This window comes from Passer montanus, unplaced genomic scaffold (genome assembly GCF_014805655.1).
Source record: "Passer montanus isolate IOZ18808 unplaced genomic scaffold, ASM1480565v1 scaffold54, whole genome shotgun sequence".
Taxonomy (NCBI): Eukaryota; Metazoa; Chordata; class Aves; order Passeriformes; family Passeridae; genus Passer; species Passer montanus.
In genome coordinates, this window is record NW_024370374.1 from 1,545,012 (window position 1) to 1,562,816 (window position 17,805).

The 17,805-nt window shown below is 37.6% G+C and overlaps 1 protein-coding gene across 2 annotated transcripts in view; it reads left to right on the forward strand.

Annotated features, from left to right (window-relative positions):
• Nucleotides 1-3,360: 3,360 nt before the first annotated feature.
• Nucleotides 3,361-17,805, forward strand: part of LUZP2 (leucine zipper protein 2) — a 150,689-nt gene continuing 136,244 nt past the window's right edge. For both annotated transcript variants that reach the window (XM_039725107.1, XM_039725108.1), the window contains exon 1: nt 3,361-3,777. In XM_039725107.1, coding sequence (XP_039581041.1) covers nt 3,716-3,777 — 62 coding nt within the window. In that variant the 5' untranslated portion in view covers nt 3,361-3,715. The remainder of the gene's footprint in view (nt 3,778-17,805) is intronic.

Here is a 17,805-nt window from a genome sequence, read left to right on the forward strand (position 1 = left end):
AATCATCTTTTGCTTGCTAAGTTAGTAATTATTTATTTAGTAGTATTGTCAATTAACTTGAACAAAAAAATGGAAAGCCTTTAATTACCAGAGTAAAAGTATGATATTTCTAAGGAGTTCTGCATGTCTTATGTGTTCATATAGAATATTTCTATAACATCTTTGAAGTTGTTGCACATTAATATTTGATCTCTAAGTGTACACAGCACAAATCAACTACAGTCTATGTCTAGAAAAAAGAAAAATCTGCAAGCAATTCTCTCTCATTTTTTGGTATTGATATATTATTGTTAAGATGCATATTACTCCTCTCAAATAAACATTATAAATACATATTATAATATTGGCTTTTTGCAAATATTAAAATGGATGCTATATATATATATAATGTTAAAGTAACATTGCTATAAAGATATAGTTTCTATTTCTGCTACTAACTAAACTTAGAGTAGTGAAATAGCTGATATGGCTTCTGGCCAACCGCCTCCCCCAGGGTGCAGTCTCTGCATTACAGGAATAAATTGGTTCCGTCCCGTGGCCATATAAGAGGGAAGTCCAGCCAAAGGTTGGACCCAATCATCTCCTCCATCCAGGGCACTTCTCATCTGCTGGCATTTCTTCACCCACTCAAGCCTTCTTCTCATTTGCCCATCCTCCATTCCCTCTCATTCTCTTTCCAGAAACTCATTTCCTGGTCAAACCATAACATATAGTTATGCTTGTGGTAATTGAACTGCCTGCTTGGTTGGGATAACATCCAATGAATGTATGATGAAGACCCCTGCCACTGATATGCCAACTATCAGCACCTGCTCTCTATAGAAAGTATGGACCAAAGTCCAAGCTGGAAGTGACAATAAGAACAGACTAAAACCACATCTGAGAAATGCATGTGCTCTAAAAAGGTGGACCTGAGGAGGAGCCATCTAAACAGTTCTTGGAAAATGTAATCTAGTTTGGGGAAATGTTTAAATATGCAGAATTTTTTATGAATATGGAATAGGCTTATACAATAGAAAAGGTATGTAAAAAGTGTCTGTGAAAAAGCAGGTGTGCTCTTGGCTGAATGCCAAGCACCTGACCATTAAATTTTTGCTTTATTTTTGTATCCTAATGTCCTTTATTAAACATTTAAATTTTACCAAGATAGTGAACCTCGTTTTTCACACAAACAACTGACCAACTAACCAAAACACAAAACCCCCTCCAACTTGTCAAGATCAAGGTCATTTATCTCAACAGGAGGGAGGAAAAGGATGCTTTTTTGTGTCTTTAGGCAAGCAGCTGGAGTACAATCAGGTCTGACAAGAACAGCATTGAAGATTAAGTGCCCAGCCCTTAATTATAGAAATTTACCTCTAAAAAGGCAGGTTTTCATTTTGTCCTACATGCATTTACTGCTAAGCATTGTCTTCACAGTGATGCAATTGTGCCTGTGTCTAGCTCAGTATTTAGGGGTACAATTGCTGCAGTCTCTGGTTGGCCTGGCTGTGTATATGCTGTGCTCAAATTGATTGAAGGTTCCCATGGGCCGACCTGAGTTGAGAAAGATTGTTACAAACCCTGTACACTGAGTTCTTGAGGTGTTTACAGGCTCTAACGGAGTCTTTATAGGATACTCACATCAGAGCAGGACTAAAGCAACAGTGCAGGGAAGCATGAAAGCTTGCTGATTGTTCAATCAATTCTGAACAGGATGGAGAAATTATGCATGGAATGGCAATGTTGTATCTGGGTGATTTGCACTGTGGTAGCTGCAGATTGCCTGTACTGAAGTCACTCAACCACTTGTGGAGATATTCTCCCATGCAAGCCTGTTAAAGCCCTTTGAGGTGAAACCAAGAAGCAGCAGTAGACCTCTCTATTCCATCCCCCACTTCCCAAAGGAAGAGGCAGAGCAGTAATAGAATTTAAAAATAGTTCCTTAAGTTACAAAATTTCACAGGGTTCCTTAAGGTCACTCAGCATTTTTTACTGCCTTGATGCACCAGTACCTTCCCCTCTGTTCCACCCTGTATGACAGCACATAAAAGGAAGATGAAAGAAGTATTAGCTGCTGATACGTTACTATGAAGTGCCTGGTAGACTGGAAAGGTTGGCTTTTTCTAGAAGAGAAAATGACAAGCTAACAGTTCTTTTTATGACCTTTTTACCATGCTATCATAAGTATCCATGGTAACATGACTGTTCATGCAAGCTGGTACATAGCATCAAAATAACAGTAAATAAAGGTTTAATTCATGTAGTTGAATAGAATGTGCTGCCAGGTGTGCTGAAAAAGATACCAGAGTTGGGACACAGAAAGTTAGAAATTAATTATTTTGTTCCCTTTTGGCTGTGTATATCACCTTTTCATTTTTTTCTTTTACCTCCCATTATTCTCAGTTTGCTATTGAAGGATGTAATTTATTAATTTTGTTTGTATTCACGACGTACATATCTTATTAAGAGACAACACTGATTTTTAAAAGTCTTCCATTCATTTCAAACAGTGAATTTCTGTTTTCTGTGATGGAATACAAATTACTCTGCAATAAACAGCTGAATGCAATGACTAACCAGTTTAAGGAAATTTTTATTTTATGCTTGTGATGTATAATGTAGTTTCTGGATGTCTTTTGTACGAGCAGAGAGGCCCATAGGGCCAGATGTCTTTCTGGCTATGACAACAATTCAGTCACTTGCAGACAAATTCGTTTGACTGGGGCTTTGCAGTCTTGCAGAGAAAGATTCCTTCTCTTTACATGTTGTACTTTCATGTGATTTGCCATCAGATGAACTTGTGTTAAGGTAGGCAATTATCTACACAGTGAAAACATTTTTAACCAAATTTGCTGATTTATGTAATTTTTGATTAAGACTGGCAGAATACAACCCCAGGAAACAGAAAAGGGGTATTTATTTCTTTGAAGGTCTTGCCCGTTGTTTCAGGTGATGAAGGGCTTTTAGAGATGACATTGTTCTAAGTCCTGTTCTGGAAGCTATTTCTGCTCCTACCTTCGACTTGATATGGGGTGAATGAACACCTGATTGAAACAGTAGCTTGTGTGTTCCTGCTTTGCAGAAATGACACGTGGCTACTTGTAGTGACAGGCTGCTCTGGGGCTTGACACCTACCTGGAACAGCTCCTGCCTCTCTATCACCTGTCTTGTTTATAGTCACATCACATAAAGACACTAACTGCAAAATACCGGTGCTGTTTTTACTGCGGCTTTCTTAATTTTTTTTTTTTTGTCTTCCAGGAAGGATTTCTCGGCCGTGCCCCGCTGTCGCCTCGGAATGAAGCTTCGAGCATCACGCCGTAATCCCTCCTCGGCCGCCCCTAAGGGGCGCGTCCTGGCGCAGCTGGCGGGGCGGGCTGGAGCGGCCGCGGGGCGGGCTCCGGGCTGCCGGCGGCTCGGCTGGCAGCGCCCCGCGGTACCGCTCCGGAGCTCCGACCGCCGTGCTCGGCCGTGCCCCGCGGTACCGCTCCGGAGCTCCGACCGCCCTGCTCGGCTGTGCCCCGCGGTACCGCTCCGGAGCTCCGAGCCCTGCTCGGCCGTGCCCCGCGGTACCGCTCCGGAGCTCCGAGCCCTGCTCGGCGGTCCCCTCCTCACGCCGTCTGATTGCGCTGGCGGAGGCAGAACCTTTCCGCAGCTCCCTTGGCGAGGTGAGGCTGGAGGAGACGGGGGCAGAGTCGCTGTGAAGAAGCGGAGCAAACGGAGGGGGGGCAGTATGAAATTCATCGCTGCTTACTACGTGCTGCCTCTCTTTCCTGCTCTGGTCATTGGCACTAGGTGAGTACCGACAGCTGTTTTCCTTAGAGTGCTTCTGCTTTGTTTCCTTTCTCAAATTCAGTGCTTTAAAGAGAAATAATACAGATTTCAGGTCTTACTGGGGTGTTAAGTTTAGAGCAAAGATCGATCGTCTCTGATTCTTATCTGTCTCGCTCCCGCTCCTGATCGTCTCAAGACTGAATGTTCTCTTGGTGGTTGTTTGTTTGTTTGTGTTTTTTTTGGTTTTTTTTTTTTTTTGGTTGCTTGGTCGATTTTTTAATGGTTGCTTGGTCGATTTTTTAAATTTTTTTTTTTTCTGTGCTGGGAAAGAGATGCTCCTGTATAATTTGACCCCCAGCTTGTGGGGTGTAACAAGGCAGTGACAAATGTAAGCTTTATCTATAGAGCAGTTAAACCAGACAGGCTGCATTTAATTTTAAAGAAAGGCAAACAGGTGAAACTGAGAATTGCTAACGTTTTCCCTTATAGACGGCAAAAAAACCCTAAAAACACTTGAACAATCTCATCTCAGGAGTCTATATATGAATAATGACTGGGGACTTACTTTTTTTACTGTAAGATATTGTAGTGTTATCTCAATGCCAGTAAATGTATAAAAAGTTGCTGCAGTCTAGAATAATTCCTTTCTGTGAAAGTGTGTGAGAAAATATGAACAAAATGTATTGCAGCTTAAAATAAACCTAATCTGACTATGCAGTGTTCTGATAATGTGATAGAAAATGTGTTCTGCACACTTGCTCAGAGATAGTATATTGTCTGTGTTGTCAGTATAATATGTTCAGCAAAGAAAAGGCAAAGCTGAGACATGATATCCCATTGTCTTCATCTACACAGGGGAGAAATTAATGTTGGGTAAAGAGCAGATCTATTATGATACTGCTGTTTAGACTGCTTAACTTCCAGTTCCTCATCAGTAAATCAAGCTGAAATTTTGACTATGGTATTTCTCTGATGTGCTGGAATAATAACGCAGAAATAAATGCATAATAAGTAGTAATGAGTCTTTAAAGCATGTTCTTGGAGGATATGTGCGTGTACATTTTTCAGGAAAATGTGACTTTTTCCTTTATGCTCTGTCTCCTCCTTTAAAATGGTTATCAAAGCATCCTTTTGCAGAAGCACTGCACGTTTTAAGGCTTACAACATGAGCTGTTCACATGAGATGTAAAAAGAAAAGAAAAAAATGTGTGCCTGCTACATAGTCAAGTAAGGGACAGCAGGAGCTGCACACACAGGCAAATAGTAACTGAAAATTTCTGAACAGGAAAATGTGTGAATGCAGGGAGAAATCAGGAAATTGCTTCAATTAGCCAGTAACTTCCTTACTTTAGAATGGGTTTTTATTGGCACAAGGAGGGTACTTTTTTGGTAACATTTCTGGTTAGGGGTTCCACAGTGGTGGTCCCTATGAGCCATGCTGATGTGCTTTGGAATGTAGCCCTTGGAGGAATATATTGTGGTTCTAATTTAATAAAAGGTCTAAGGAAACTTTCACCAGCAGTCATGTGAATTAATTTGGATTAATAATTTTATGCTCATTAAAGAGTGATCCATCCTTGTAAGAAGAGTTAAAATGGAGAGGAAGCACCAAACCAGCTTTTGCAGATGCAGGTTTGTATCTTGCATGAGCTTGTGCAGATTAACTTGTACGGAAAAAAGATACGGAAAGCTTAAAAAGTGCCTGAACATTCATGGGAGTCAAGGTATTTACTGTAGAGCCCTAAAATTGAGTCCTTATCTTCTTGAGCAAATGTTACCAGTATGAGAAATGAAGCATAGTTAATTCTGGATAGTTGTAAAAACACCTTAACATATTCAAATCCTCCCTCAACTTTCAAAAAATAGATGTAAAGAATATCAAGAAGTTGAAATTGGCATGTGGATGCTAATTATGAAAATCATAATTCTGAGGAGTGTGTATATTTTTGTAAGAGCACAATGTTGTGGCCTGTGATGGCTTATGTTCTTATGTAATTGAGAGATGAAAATGATCAGTGGGAGAGAAATTCCAGTTAAAATTCCACCCAAGTATAGTATGTGTTGCAAAGTGAGTTTTGGTACCAGATTGTTCATCCCATTACAAAGGAGACCGAAATTCTGATGTAGAGTTGGAGATTTTTTAGAAGTCCTGGTCTACTTTCTTCAGCAGTCACTTGGTTTTTAACTGGCTGTGTAGAAGATTGAGTTCAATATTCCAACAGCATATACAGGAAGTTTAAAAGATACAATGCTGTCAACATGCCATTTACTGGAAAGAGATTATGCTTTAATCTCCTTCAGCAGGAGGCAGTTCTGGCTCTGGCAGTTAATCCTTGTAAACCTATGCCTAACTGATTGGTTGGGCCCAGCAAGGTAGGTTTGCAGGACTAGTTCTTCTTGCAAAAAAGCAGGGTACAATATCTTTCCATGTGAAATTGCTTAGCTAAGGCAAAATACTAACTTTGCAGGGCACAGTTTTCCATCATGAGGATTTATTTTTGTAAAAGTTTGTACTCTATTTCATGCGTTGGTACTGACATGAGTGAAGACTGTACTTGTTGCAGAGGTGGACAACTCACGGATTTTTGTTCCTTGTCAGGCAGTGATGCCATCCTTTTTGCATCATGTTATGGTGATTGTTTTGAAAGATCTCAGCATGTCTTCAAGCCTAATTGCAAACAAATATGAATTAATGAGTTAAGCTATGTTAAGGCAACATGTAATATTTTCTTATTTGATAACATTGTTAGGAAGAGGAAAGTACACAGCTATTAATAATTTCATAATTGTATGGAGCTTCTAAATTTGGTCTAAAATCATACGCATTAATCAAATGCCCATTAAATTACAGAAAGTTCGTGATTTTGAAATGAATGATCTTTTCTGCATTATCTAAACTAGATTTTGGTATGGCTTTGAGATGCAATGATAAGTCTTAATCATATTTCTGGTCAGTTGTGGTGCCAAAGAGGTCATAAGATTGGTCTATCCAGTTAAACATGTATGTTTTGATGGCATAATTAAAAATTCCTGCTCTAAAATCAGGTCTCTCAAAATGCAAAGAGGAACATTTTTGAAGATAAATTACTCTTGGTAAAAATTATGAAATTGGTGTTTCCCTGTCCACTTTTGTATTTCCTTTGACATTGCAATTTTGGCAGATTTAATGTGGTAGACGTTATAAGTTGATTTTTTTCAAATGATGCTGAAGACAATAGAGGGTTTTCATATCACATCAGAAGTGAGTTTCACTGCCCTTAGAGTTCAGGGAGTAGACACAGTGCACAATAAGCTCAGGATCTTATTCTGTGGCCACTTGTTTGCTTTTGTGGCCCCGGACACCTGAATGGTCTGACTGGAATGCAGCTTGTAAAAGGGATTCTTGCATGAGGGCAGTCATTGGGGTCAGTAACTATGGTCCAGATGATCTTGTCTAGTTATGCCTCCCTGCTTTTAGCTGAAAGGACAGTTTTCTGAATATTATCTGAACATTACTATTGAAATGCTGTATACCAAATTTTTTTTGTCTAAACAACAAAATACAACCCCTTAGAAGAAGCCTGATACGAAACAGAGCTTTCCTGTTCTTTTTTCTTTTTTCTTATTTTTTTCTTGTGACAGTGCATTCCTTTCTAGTCATGTCTGAAATATGACAAAGATACAAGACACTGAATAATTTGATTACAGTAGAATGCTTCGTAGCAGAGAACGGGATCATAAACGCAACAAGATGTACTTCAATAACAATTGTAATATTTCTACTACAGCAACTCATTAAATGAATGTAAAAATAACAGGGCTGTAAAAGACAGATTTTTAATTGTGGAGAAGTAGCTGGTGGCAGTGTTTTTTTCTATAAGTACAGTTCATTGTCAGTCTTACTGCACTGGTATTACAAAGCAATCTGTAATACAATGGCTTAAGAATAATGTATCTTCTGTTTTTTGTAGCAGGATAAAAGTAGTGTGCTCATTTCAAGCTGTTTAATGAATGTTCAGATGTTGATCTGGTATATGTCTATTGCTGGAAGTGATAAAAAAATGATTAATTTTCTAATTAGGCTTGAGAATGGTTGAGCTTTCCTTGGATGTATTGTTAAGGTCAGCTATTTTCTTTACATTCGTTGAGTTTGGTAATTATTTTCAAGGTACTTGAAAATCATTTTCCCTCCTTTCAGATAAAGATGTGTGAATAACTTAGCCCATGACTTGAGGAAAAGATACAGAGGAACCTGTCTGATGTTACTGCACTGGCATGGAAAGTTGAAAATCCTTGTTTCTAGTTTTTAAGATCATTTTGGTTATAAAAACATCGTCAAATGTTGAAAGTAACTGTTTTCATTTAGACTGATACAAGAGTGGATGGAGCCCTTCTTTACAGACTTTGCAGTGAAGTGTGAGGCCCATTGAATGTTAATGCTCTTGGCCATCCCTTGCCGTTGTAACATTCAGTCTGGCAGGTAGCCAGAATTGATTCTCACTTGTGAGATCTCAGACTAAGGTCCAGCAGTGTCCCTTCTCTTCCCCACAACTGAAGATTAATTCTGCACAGTGGTAGTAGGCTACTTATTTAGGAGAAAATATGATACCTTATTTTGCTGTAGGTTCTTAACATGCTTTCTGAACTCTTTCAGAAATGCAGGGGTAATAAATATAATTTTTCTCGTGCGTAGAGTTCACAATTTTGTTGTCTAAATTTTCTGGGCCCTAAAAGCTTTCTGATTTCTATCAGTGTGGATGATGATGCTTATTTGGTTAATGGCTTGTAAGGATTTATATCTGAGGTACATATGTAGTATTTAAAATGTGGCTTGTGGCTGTACTATACCTGTAAAGTATGTGCTTTTGTTGTGGACCGTGTTTAAGTATAGTGGGTGCTTAAACCAGTGGTGCAACTCCATAATTTCATGGAATGTGTTTGGCTTGATGGCTTTATTTTGATGACTTATAAGAAGGTGCCTAACGCAGCAAGCTAGAAGCTACTTGCACCTTGGCAATATTGGCAATATCAATGGTGCTCCATACATGTAAGATTGTGAACCTAAACTAAAAATTCAGAAAGAAAGTCTCAGTGCGGCAGAAAAACTAAAAAAAAAATTCTTCCTGATGTTGGAATTCTGCTTGTTATGCTATGTATAATGCATTTCTGCCCAAGAGACTTGACATGGGGTTAATTTTGACATTTTAGTGTATTCTTTAGTGTTTAGAAGAATTAGAATGCTGAGACTTTCCTGTGTCTCATGTATTAATTTACAGTCAGAACAGAAGATAAGGCTATCTTAACCTAAATTGTAATCCCTTTTTCAGGGAGATTGTGAGCTCAATATTGTTTTCTATATTTAATAGAAAACTGTTCACAGACAGTATTCCTTATGATGTACCACTCTGCAGACAAAGAAATCTCATTTATGCCACTTGTCAAAGCAGTGTTTCTTCCCATTGTCTAGTTTTTGCACAGTGGGTGTGCCGTCTGTCTTGAAGGGTCAGGTTGTAAATATTCTGTATTTGGAAGTCAAGTAATAAGTTTGTCAGAAAGCAAAATAAAATTTTCATACCATCCTTCAGTATTAATTCTGTGCAAAGTTTTAAGACATGTATTGTTATATTTGTTATTTCAAATACATTGGAGGGCAAGTACCTTTTAGAAATACTGTAAAATAAATATGACATTTAATCAAATAGTTTTTATGTGCTTCTGTGATTCTCTTTACTCTTTCCTTACTTGCTCATCTTCCCATTTACATAGTTCCAGTGTTTTTTAATGTTTACTTTTACTGGTTTTTTAGCAATATTTTTTGTAGTGTTCCTTCTTTTCCTGCTGTATTTGTAGATACAAACAATACCTCAGTCAATCACTAGAAATATCAGTACATGAATCTTACAAGCTGAAGAAATAGGTGTGTACAGAATTTATTGATATCTTACTTGTTGATATTGCTTAATCATTTATATGGAAAAAAGTAGGGAAGTGTCAAAAAATTCTGGTGTGTTTTGTGTTCATGTGCTGTCTTTGGAAGAAAGACTCATTTGCTGCCAGCTAGTGTAGATTACCCAGAGTGTTGATTTTTCTAGCCATTTACATAGTCATGTTGTTATTTTTGAATGGTCATATTTGGTCAATTTGTGGTCAGTTTCCTTGCAGGAAATAGGTAGGTTTTCTTTGCATTTTCTAACTATGGAAGTGGAAATACAAAGTAAACCTGCTTGGGACAAATTGATGCACTTAGAAAACAGAGCATGTATTTGCTGAGTCACATGTAATTGCAGAACTAAAACCTTTCCCTTTTAGTTGGAGATGGAACTGCAGGACAATATCTTTGTAGTGTCTCCATCTAGAAGTCTTCCAGGCCACCAAACTTTTATCCATGACCCAGATATATGCTCTTGCTTTGACAGCATCAAAATGCCTTCTATGCAACAACAGGGAAACGGGGATTTATGGTGGAGCCCCAGTCTCTGTAATTTCCCCATTGTGAAATCATATATAAACAAATCATCAGTAGTTTTTATGGGTGTTTATATAACTTCTTTTGGTGGTGGGAGGGGAGACAAATTACCTGGTGTACCTGGTAAACAAAACAGTTTACTCATGCTTTATATTGTTGAATTCTCTATCGTCAATACAGTTCTTCAGGGGATTGTGTTTTTGTTGATAGGGAAGACTACAGAAGTAGGAGCTGTGACTTTGTATCTCAGAATTACTTGGTGAACCAAGAGCAGCAATAAACCCAGCAATTACACTGTGCCCACCATATATACATAATCCTCATCACGTTTGAATGATTTTGCAGCCATGTGTTTGTTTCAGGCTAGTCTGTGGCAGTAAACATGGGGAAAAAAACCTGAGATTTGACTGAAATGTGGAAGAGAAAAGAAAAAAAATATGTGGAGGAATTGAGCTGACAAGACTGAAAAGCAGCAGCTGTGCTCTGGGTAGCATTAGATTGTTAAGGAAGTTTCTTCCTCCTGAGGCAGTGTAATGAAATGTGTGCTTGATGTGCAAATAGAGACTGTCTCTCTTGAAAATAGAGAAATAAAATAAATTTTTATACTGCTTCACTTAGACTTTTTTGTTAAGAAGTATTTTTCAGGAAGCGGTGAAACTCAGCAAGGGTGCAGTATGTTTAGGTGTTTAGTAGGTGAAACTTTGAGATGCTATGGTGAAATGAATCAGTTGATAATTAATTGTTATTTTCAGTGCCAAAATGTCCAAAATTGCCACTCTATTCTTACTGCTTATCAATGGCTGGCATAGTCTGTCAGTCCTGCTGTACTTCTACCCCTCTGTTCTACGAAGAGTACAGAAGTTCCTGTTATTTCCTTGTCTGAAAAATAGATACTGTTGATTTTTTGTTGGTTTTGATTTGTTTTCTTCCCCCTTCTGTGAAGGGAACCAACATTTGCCAAGGGGCCAGATATTTTTGAGAGGCTTAATAGCTATAATCTGCAATGGATTTTCTTTCAAGTGAGCTGAAAGAGTCTAATCTGATGACTTTTGCATTTCAGGAGACAGCTGGTTGACTGCACTAACTTTTGAAACTCTGAAACAAGAGCTATATTCTTTGAAACTTAGACTATTTTTAGGTGCTGAATGTCATGGGGGATACCAAATAGTTGTGATTGTTAGGAATCCATCCTGACCTCTTTTAGGAAGTTTAGCCATGCAGCTGTGTTCATTTTACCCTCAGTTGAAGAATAAGATTATTTCGCTTAATGCAAAGGGTAAGGCTTGGGTAATTAATCTGTAACCGTGGTGTCTCAATGACAGTGACGTGAGGAAGGGTCAGAACCCATTACAGCATTGCTGCTTTCCTTCAGCATATTTACTGTTGCAGTTAGTGCAGCCTATGCAATCTAATTTGGTGAAAAATCAGTCTCCAATACCGCTTTTTGTGAGATTGCTGCATTCATATATAAAGATATAGGAATATATATGCATTCATGTATTAAAAAAACCACTGTCCTCAAGTGCATAGATAGTGAATAGACATTCATCTGCTTTTTTGTTTACTTATAAAACCACTCTCTGCTCTTCGGTACACAGATGTGCTGTATTTGGCTCAGGAAAATTCATGAAAGCAGACATTTAATTTAATTTAATGTATTTATTTTACTCTGTTCCTGTTTTAAACATCCTAGTTCTTTCCCTAATTTTTACTTAGATAGAACTCCTTTGGTGCAAGGGCAGATTGTTGTCTGTTCCTGGGCACAGAAATAATTAAAATGCTGTAAAAATTAAATAGCAAGACCAGTTTTAAAGAAATAATAGTCCATTTGACTCAGAAAAAACCCTTGCATTTCTCTCTGTTTTAATGTTGAAGGGTGTAGTATTGTCAGTTGCATATGTACCTAAACTAACAAAATTTAAATAGCCCTGAAAAGGGCTAGGAAGAGATACAGGACATGTATAGCAGGGTTTAAGGAATATCTGTTTCCTTTGTATGAGATGACTACTGCTTATAAATCACTGGCTTATAAAACATAATCATAAATGTTTAAGCCATTCCCATCAAATACTAATGTACAGACGTTGATACTGCAGTCAGGTTTAAATATTTTAGTGTTCACTCACATTGTATGTTTCTTTGCTGCTTAATCTTGCTGGTAATGTCACATGTTAAAATGGTACTTTTAATGGGAAACGGTTCCCAATACTATTCAGTAATTACAGGAACATGGAAGTTTTTAGCACACTAGATTAAACCTGATGATACCTTGGAAGCAGTATGGAATAATTTAATCTGCCTTAATTCTTTTAGTGGTTTAAGGAATTAAAGGGTCCTTAAGGTAGCTTGCACCATTCCTTTAGAAGACTATTCAGTATCTATAACAGAGTCTTTGTTTGTGTGAATATTTCCAAGGACCTGTCTGGAGAAATAAGTAGAAGTGTTTTCAGAAGTTTAGCTGCCAAGTAGGCCAGAAACAAACATACATGTCCGAGCAATCCGCTCAACCACCTGATTTTCAAGGAAGCCATTGACAAAAATCACTTTACCAAGTCAGATTTGTGGAACTGCCACAGCCATTTGAGGACCTGATAGGATGAGACCTCAAAGGAGGGTGATGGGAAAACAGTCTAATTTCAATGCCTATTAGAAGGAGGTAGATAAAAAAGGACATTATGTAGGGAATTAATAAGTTGAAACATTGATGCTATTCTAGAAACATGTTTTTAACCTGTATCTTACCAGGTGCTAATGGTATATGGTGCTGCCCTTTCTAAACAAAGATTTTAAAAAATGCTGTTTGTGTAGAGAGACAATATTAGAGAGAAGGAGACGTTTTAGGCTCTTCCTGTTACTGTTCAGGACTTAGAAGTTATAGTATTGACTTAGCTTTAATTCTTTAAAGTAAAAGCTTTAAAATTGTCTTAAAAATATGTCTTAAAAGTCTCCTAATAAGAAAGCAGTAAAAAACCTAGCATTTTCACTTGAGTTTTTGGGCAATAGAAGAGGTTCTTCTTGTGCTACAGATATCTATTCTCTGTACATTTTAAATTTCATAAATTCTGTATACTTAGTGCTAAAACTTTTGGGGTTCTTCAGATAACACTGTTTTATAGATAGTGTATGTGTGGAAATATGAGTGTTCATTACTAATGATGATGGAGAGAACTCCTACCTGATTCTTATAACTTTAATGAAAATGAGTGGCAGTAAGAAAGTCTCCTCATCTGGAGTAGATACCAAAATGTCATTGTGGGTGCTGATAAAAAGAAACTAAGAATTGCAAAATGGTAATCAATTTCATTGGTGTATTTGTATTTATGTTTATATTTATATTTACATTTATATATAAATTCTACAGAATTACACACACATATATATATAAATTCTACAGAATTGAATACTTCAAAACAGCTGAATTATTTTCAGCAGCTAAGGCTGAAATTTGACTTAATTTTTGCAGATAAAAATACCAAATTATTTCTACATGTAACATTGAGGGTTTGTTTTTTTTTAATATCCTGCCACTTCCTTCAAATGCAAGAAACTGGAGACAAGCATTGTTTCTGGCAAATATATTAACCTGGAGTTATTTTGCCAACTTCCACTTTTGCAGTCTTTCAGTTAGACAGTCTTGCATTTCAGTGTATAAAAATATGTTCACTTTCTTTAAAATGCTTGTATTTCAACAGAATTGTATGTTTATGTTGATAATGGCCATTAGTTCTCGTCATTATGGCATAGATCACACTGCTGAAAAATAAACTTGAGCAGTTGGTGTATTGTTAAATGCTCACTCAGCTATTTTGGTAATTTTGGTGTCTGTTTCTTTGTGGCCCAGTTATCAATATAGCCTCCTGTTGCAACGGCATCTGACATCCTGAAGTTGTTCCAAATAACTCCCACAGGGATGTTAAGCAGTGGGTGCTTTTGCAAAGTCTGTCTTCTTAACAGGCTCTGAAGCTTTTTTAGGGTTTGCTTGGAGGTAACCTTCTAAATCTTCTTCATAGAAAGATCTGAATCTTTTCAGAGCTCCAGTGCTTTTACATTTCACCAGATATGAGGAAGAACTTCTTTCTGTGCAGGTGATTGTGCAATGGAGCAAGTGGCCAGACACTTTGTGGAGTCCCCCTCACTGGACCTCTTGAGGAACTCTCTGGACATGGTCCTGTGCCATGTGCTCTAGGATCACCCTGCTTAGCAGGAACTCTCTGGACATGGTCCTGTGCCATGTGCTCCAGGATGACCCTGCTTAGGTGGGGAGGTTGGGCTGGATGACCCACTGTGGTCCCCTCCAACTTTACCCATTCTGTGATAATGTGAAAGAAGAGTGTTCATTCTTTTACCAGCATTTCATTGACTTGCAGCATGGTTTTCAGTCAAGATAAGTTGTAGCAAATAAAGCGGCTTATGTTGGGCTTCAAATTCTTATTTGTATGGAGGCAAAAAGTGGGATGATTGCTTTTCCTATTTTCTTTCCTTTGTTTTCTTCTTCTGAAAGCCTGTGTTGGAATTAATATATAAAGCTTGATTTAGGTGAAAAAACTGATGAAATCCTGCCTTCATGAAAAGGCAGCTATGGTTGTTTGTGGGCACAGTAAGGCTTGCTTCTTCTTCATTTGATTTGGGTTTTCATCTTGGAGCTAGTCTGAGGGTCATTCTTAATAAGCTTGTGTAAATGCCTGTTTCTTAAAATATCCAGGAGACTTGGAATTTCCATAACAGCTTCATTTGGAGTATGAAAAATTAAAATAAATGGTTGAAAACAAAATTATTTTATGTTTTAATATGTTTCTGGATAAACGAAACTTTTATGCAGATACTTTTTCTGTTTAAACCTGTATAATCCATGTTTGTTGTTATAGCCTAGGAGATGTATAAGAAATGGAGGTTATTGAAACAGGGATAATAGAAGAGAATTCAGTAATATATTAAAACATATATATGTATATATTCATAGTAAACATCAAGATACAATCTTTAAAATACTAATCTCAAAAATGAGGGAGGACCATTGACTCTTAGCTTAAAAACAGCAAACCACCAAAACTCTGATTTGCACTATGGATCAAGGTGTGACATCCCAACCTCAAGGGGAAGGGTGCACCCAAGATTCATAGGTGCTTATGGTTAAAATGGATGACAAAAGTCACAGAGACCACAAAAACTCACTAAAGTTTTGTTAATAAATTATACAATTGGCATGGAAATTGGTATGTTAGTGCCTGTCGTACTATAAAAGCACGTGGGAGGATGAAAAAAGAGGGAGGGAGGGAGCCTGAGCTTGATGGGGGTGCCTTTCCACAGATAGCTCTAGGGTGGGAAAACCTAAGTTTCTCACTTTCTATTCAAGTTAGTTCCCATACTGAGTCCATTCTTTCAGATCTTTCTGGAAATGGGTCAGAGGGCTTCAGAGGTCTTTGGTAGTCTTCATCTCCACCTTTGTACCCCATGCCCACTTCTTGGCCACATTCTTGCCCTTGAGCTCACTGCATTGTGCTTATTTCCAAGAAGTGGAATAAGGGTGTTTGTCCTGGAAAAGTGCTGCCCTGCCTCTGCATGGCCCCCTTCTCCAGCAGCCTCTTTTCCTTTCCTACAGTCTGTTGAAACACACACATTATACCACCATTTGGGATTCCACACGAGGTCATGGGAGTTTGCCTTGTTCAGATGATGTGTAGCCTTGAGAATATTAAGTGGCTTGGCAGGATTACACTAACGTAAAACTTGAATAACAGCCTGTAGCTTTAAATCAATTATTTGATTACCTTCAGTAATTACTAAATAAATCACACATTTGATCCCTTCGTTGTCATTGTGACATCCATTGAGTTCACGAATCCCCACTGATGGTAGAATAATATCCGTAGCATCTTTCTAGCACATATGAAAAGAGAATAAGAAATTGGCATTCAGTTTAGCAACACCTGAACCTGAGACAACACTCAGATTTTTTAAAAGATATAATTATTCTCTTAGTTAAATACATGAGAGTTACAAACTTTTTTTAAAATTCACCCTTTGATATTTAGCTCTGATTTTTCTGAAATAGAAAACCTCAGAGTTAAAGGTTCTTGTGTGAAAGTTGACTTTTTAATTTTTTTTAAATTTGCTTCATATTTAGATCCTTGAAGTACATATACATTGAGTGAATTCTAGTTTTTCTTTCTTTCTTTATAGCCTTTATATTTTGTTAATGCACACTGGATTTACTATTCCCTTTAAAGTCCGTGGAACAGCAGTAACTGTGGAATGCATAAGATACAGATCTGTCTTTTTTTGGTCAGCAGGTTTCTTGTTTTACAACCAGCTAGCATATTTACTCAAGTTCTATGGGAAAAGTTCATGCATCTTTTTTATTTCATTCTGGGGAAATAAGGAGAAAAGGGACACTCTTGATACAAGATTTTGTCACTTGTGTTATGGAAGTATTCTTTCAGGCTTTGCCCTCTTCCCATTTTGATTTTAACATTTGGTATTCTGAAGGATGCTGTTCTTCAGCAATTTTATAACTTTTTATTTGTGTAAGGAGTACAAGAATAAACTGTCCCAACTTTATGGCATTCCACTGCCAAACACACAAGAGCTCTCAGGTATACAAACCTTTCTAACTTACCTTCCTTTTATATTTCTCTGAGAGTCATCTTATTCTGAGAAATAAAAGCCATTGTTCTTCCAAGTTGGTGAAATTTCTTTTTATTTTCTGAATGATACTTATGAAAATTTTGTGCTTAATGGGAACCTTACTTTTGCCCTTAATTCACTACCTTAATGGGTACTGAATGGGTGTTATTATAGTAGCAAGACCCCTAGTGTCCCAGGTACACCTTTAACAGCTCCAGTTTATTATTTTAACATTTTAAGCCTCTGTTTTAGAAGTTGTTTTCCTTTTATTTTTCTTAATGTTTTCTGTTTAGAGTGGCTCTTAGGATATTGCTAGCCCTCTGCATAATATGAGTAGGGGAAATACCAGCGCTCATCAAATTAGTACTGGGCTTAATCATGTGCCTTCTAATATGCTAAAGTGAACAATGCAGCCATGGCAAGGCTGTATTTCCATTTCTTTTAGAATTCAACAGGCAAAGCAAAAAAATTGTATGTATCTGTAAGTAATTGGGAATTGAATGTCATTGGGAAGAGTTGCACATCGTAGCTGAAGGATGTTTCTGTTGAAAATTGAATCTGGACAATTAATGTTTAGATTGTGTCAGGGTCTGTGCCACCAAGAAAAGAGGAAAACAATACTGGCCATGTATGACCCACTGAGGTCAGTGACATGGTTCCCTGTGGAGGGCACCAGCTTGGAGAAGGAGTCATCCCTGTTTGAAAGAAAAAACCAATATGCTAAAAAAGGCTACAGATGCAATTGTCAGACTTCTTCATATAGCCTGTATAATTTCCCAGTAACAGTATAGATTTAGACCTGTGAAATTGCTACAGAGGCGTCATGTACAGGGGGAAAAAAATAGCAAAGCAGTCCAACTAGTACTTGTGCTATGCATTTAACCTGCACAGCATTCCTGGAGTAATGAGGACAGGTGAGGCTTTTAAATAAGTTCACCATGAAAAGGTCTGGCTTTTAAACTCAATTTTTAAGCTACCCA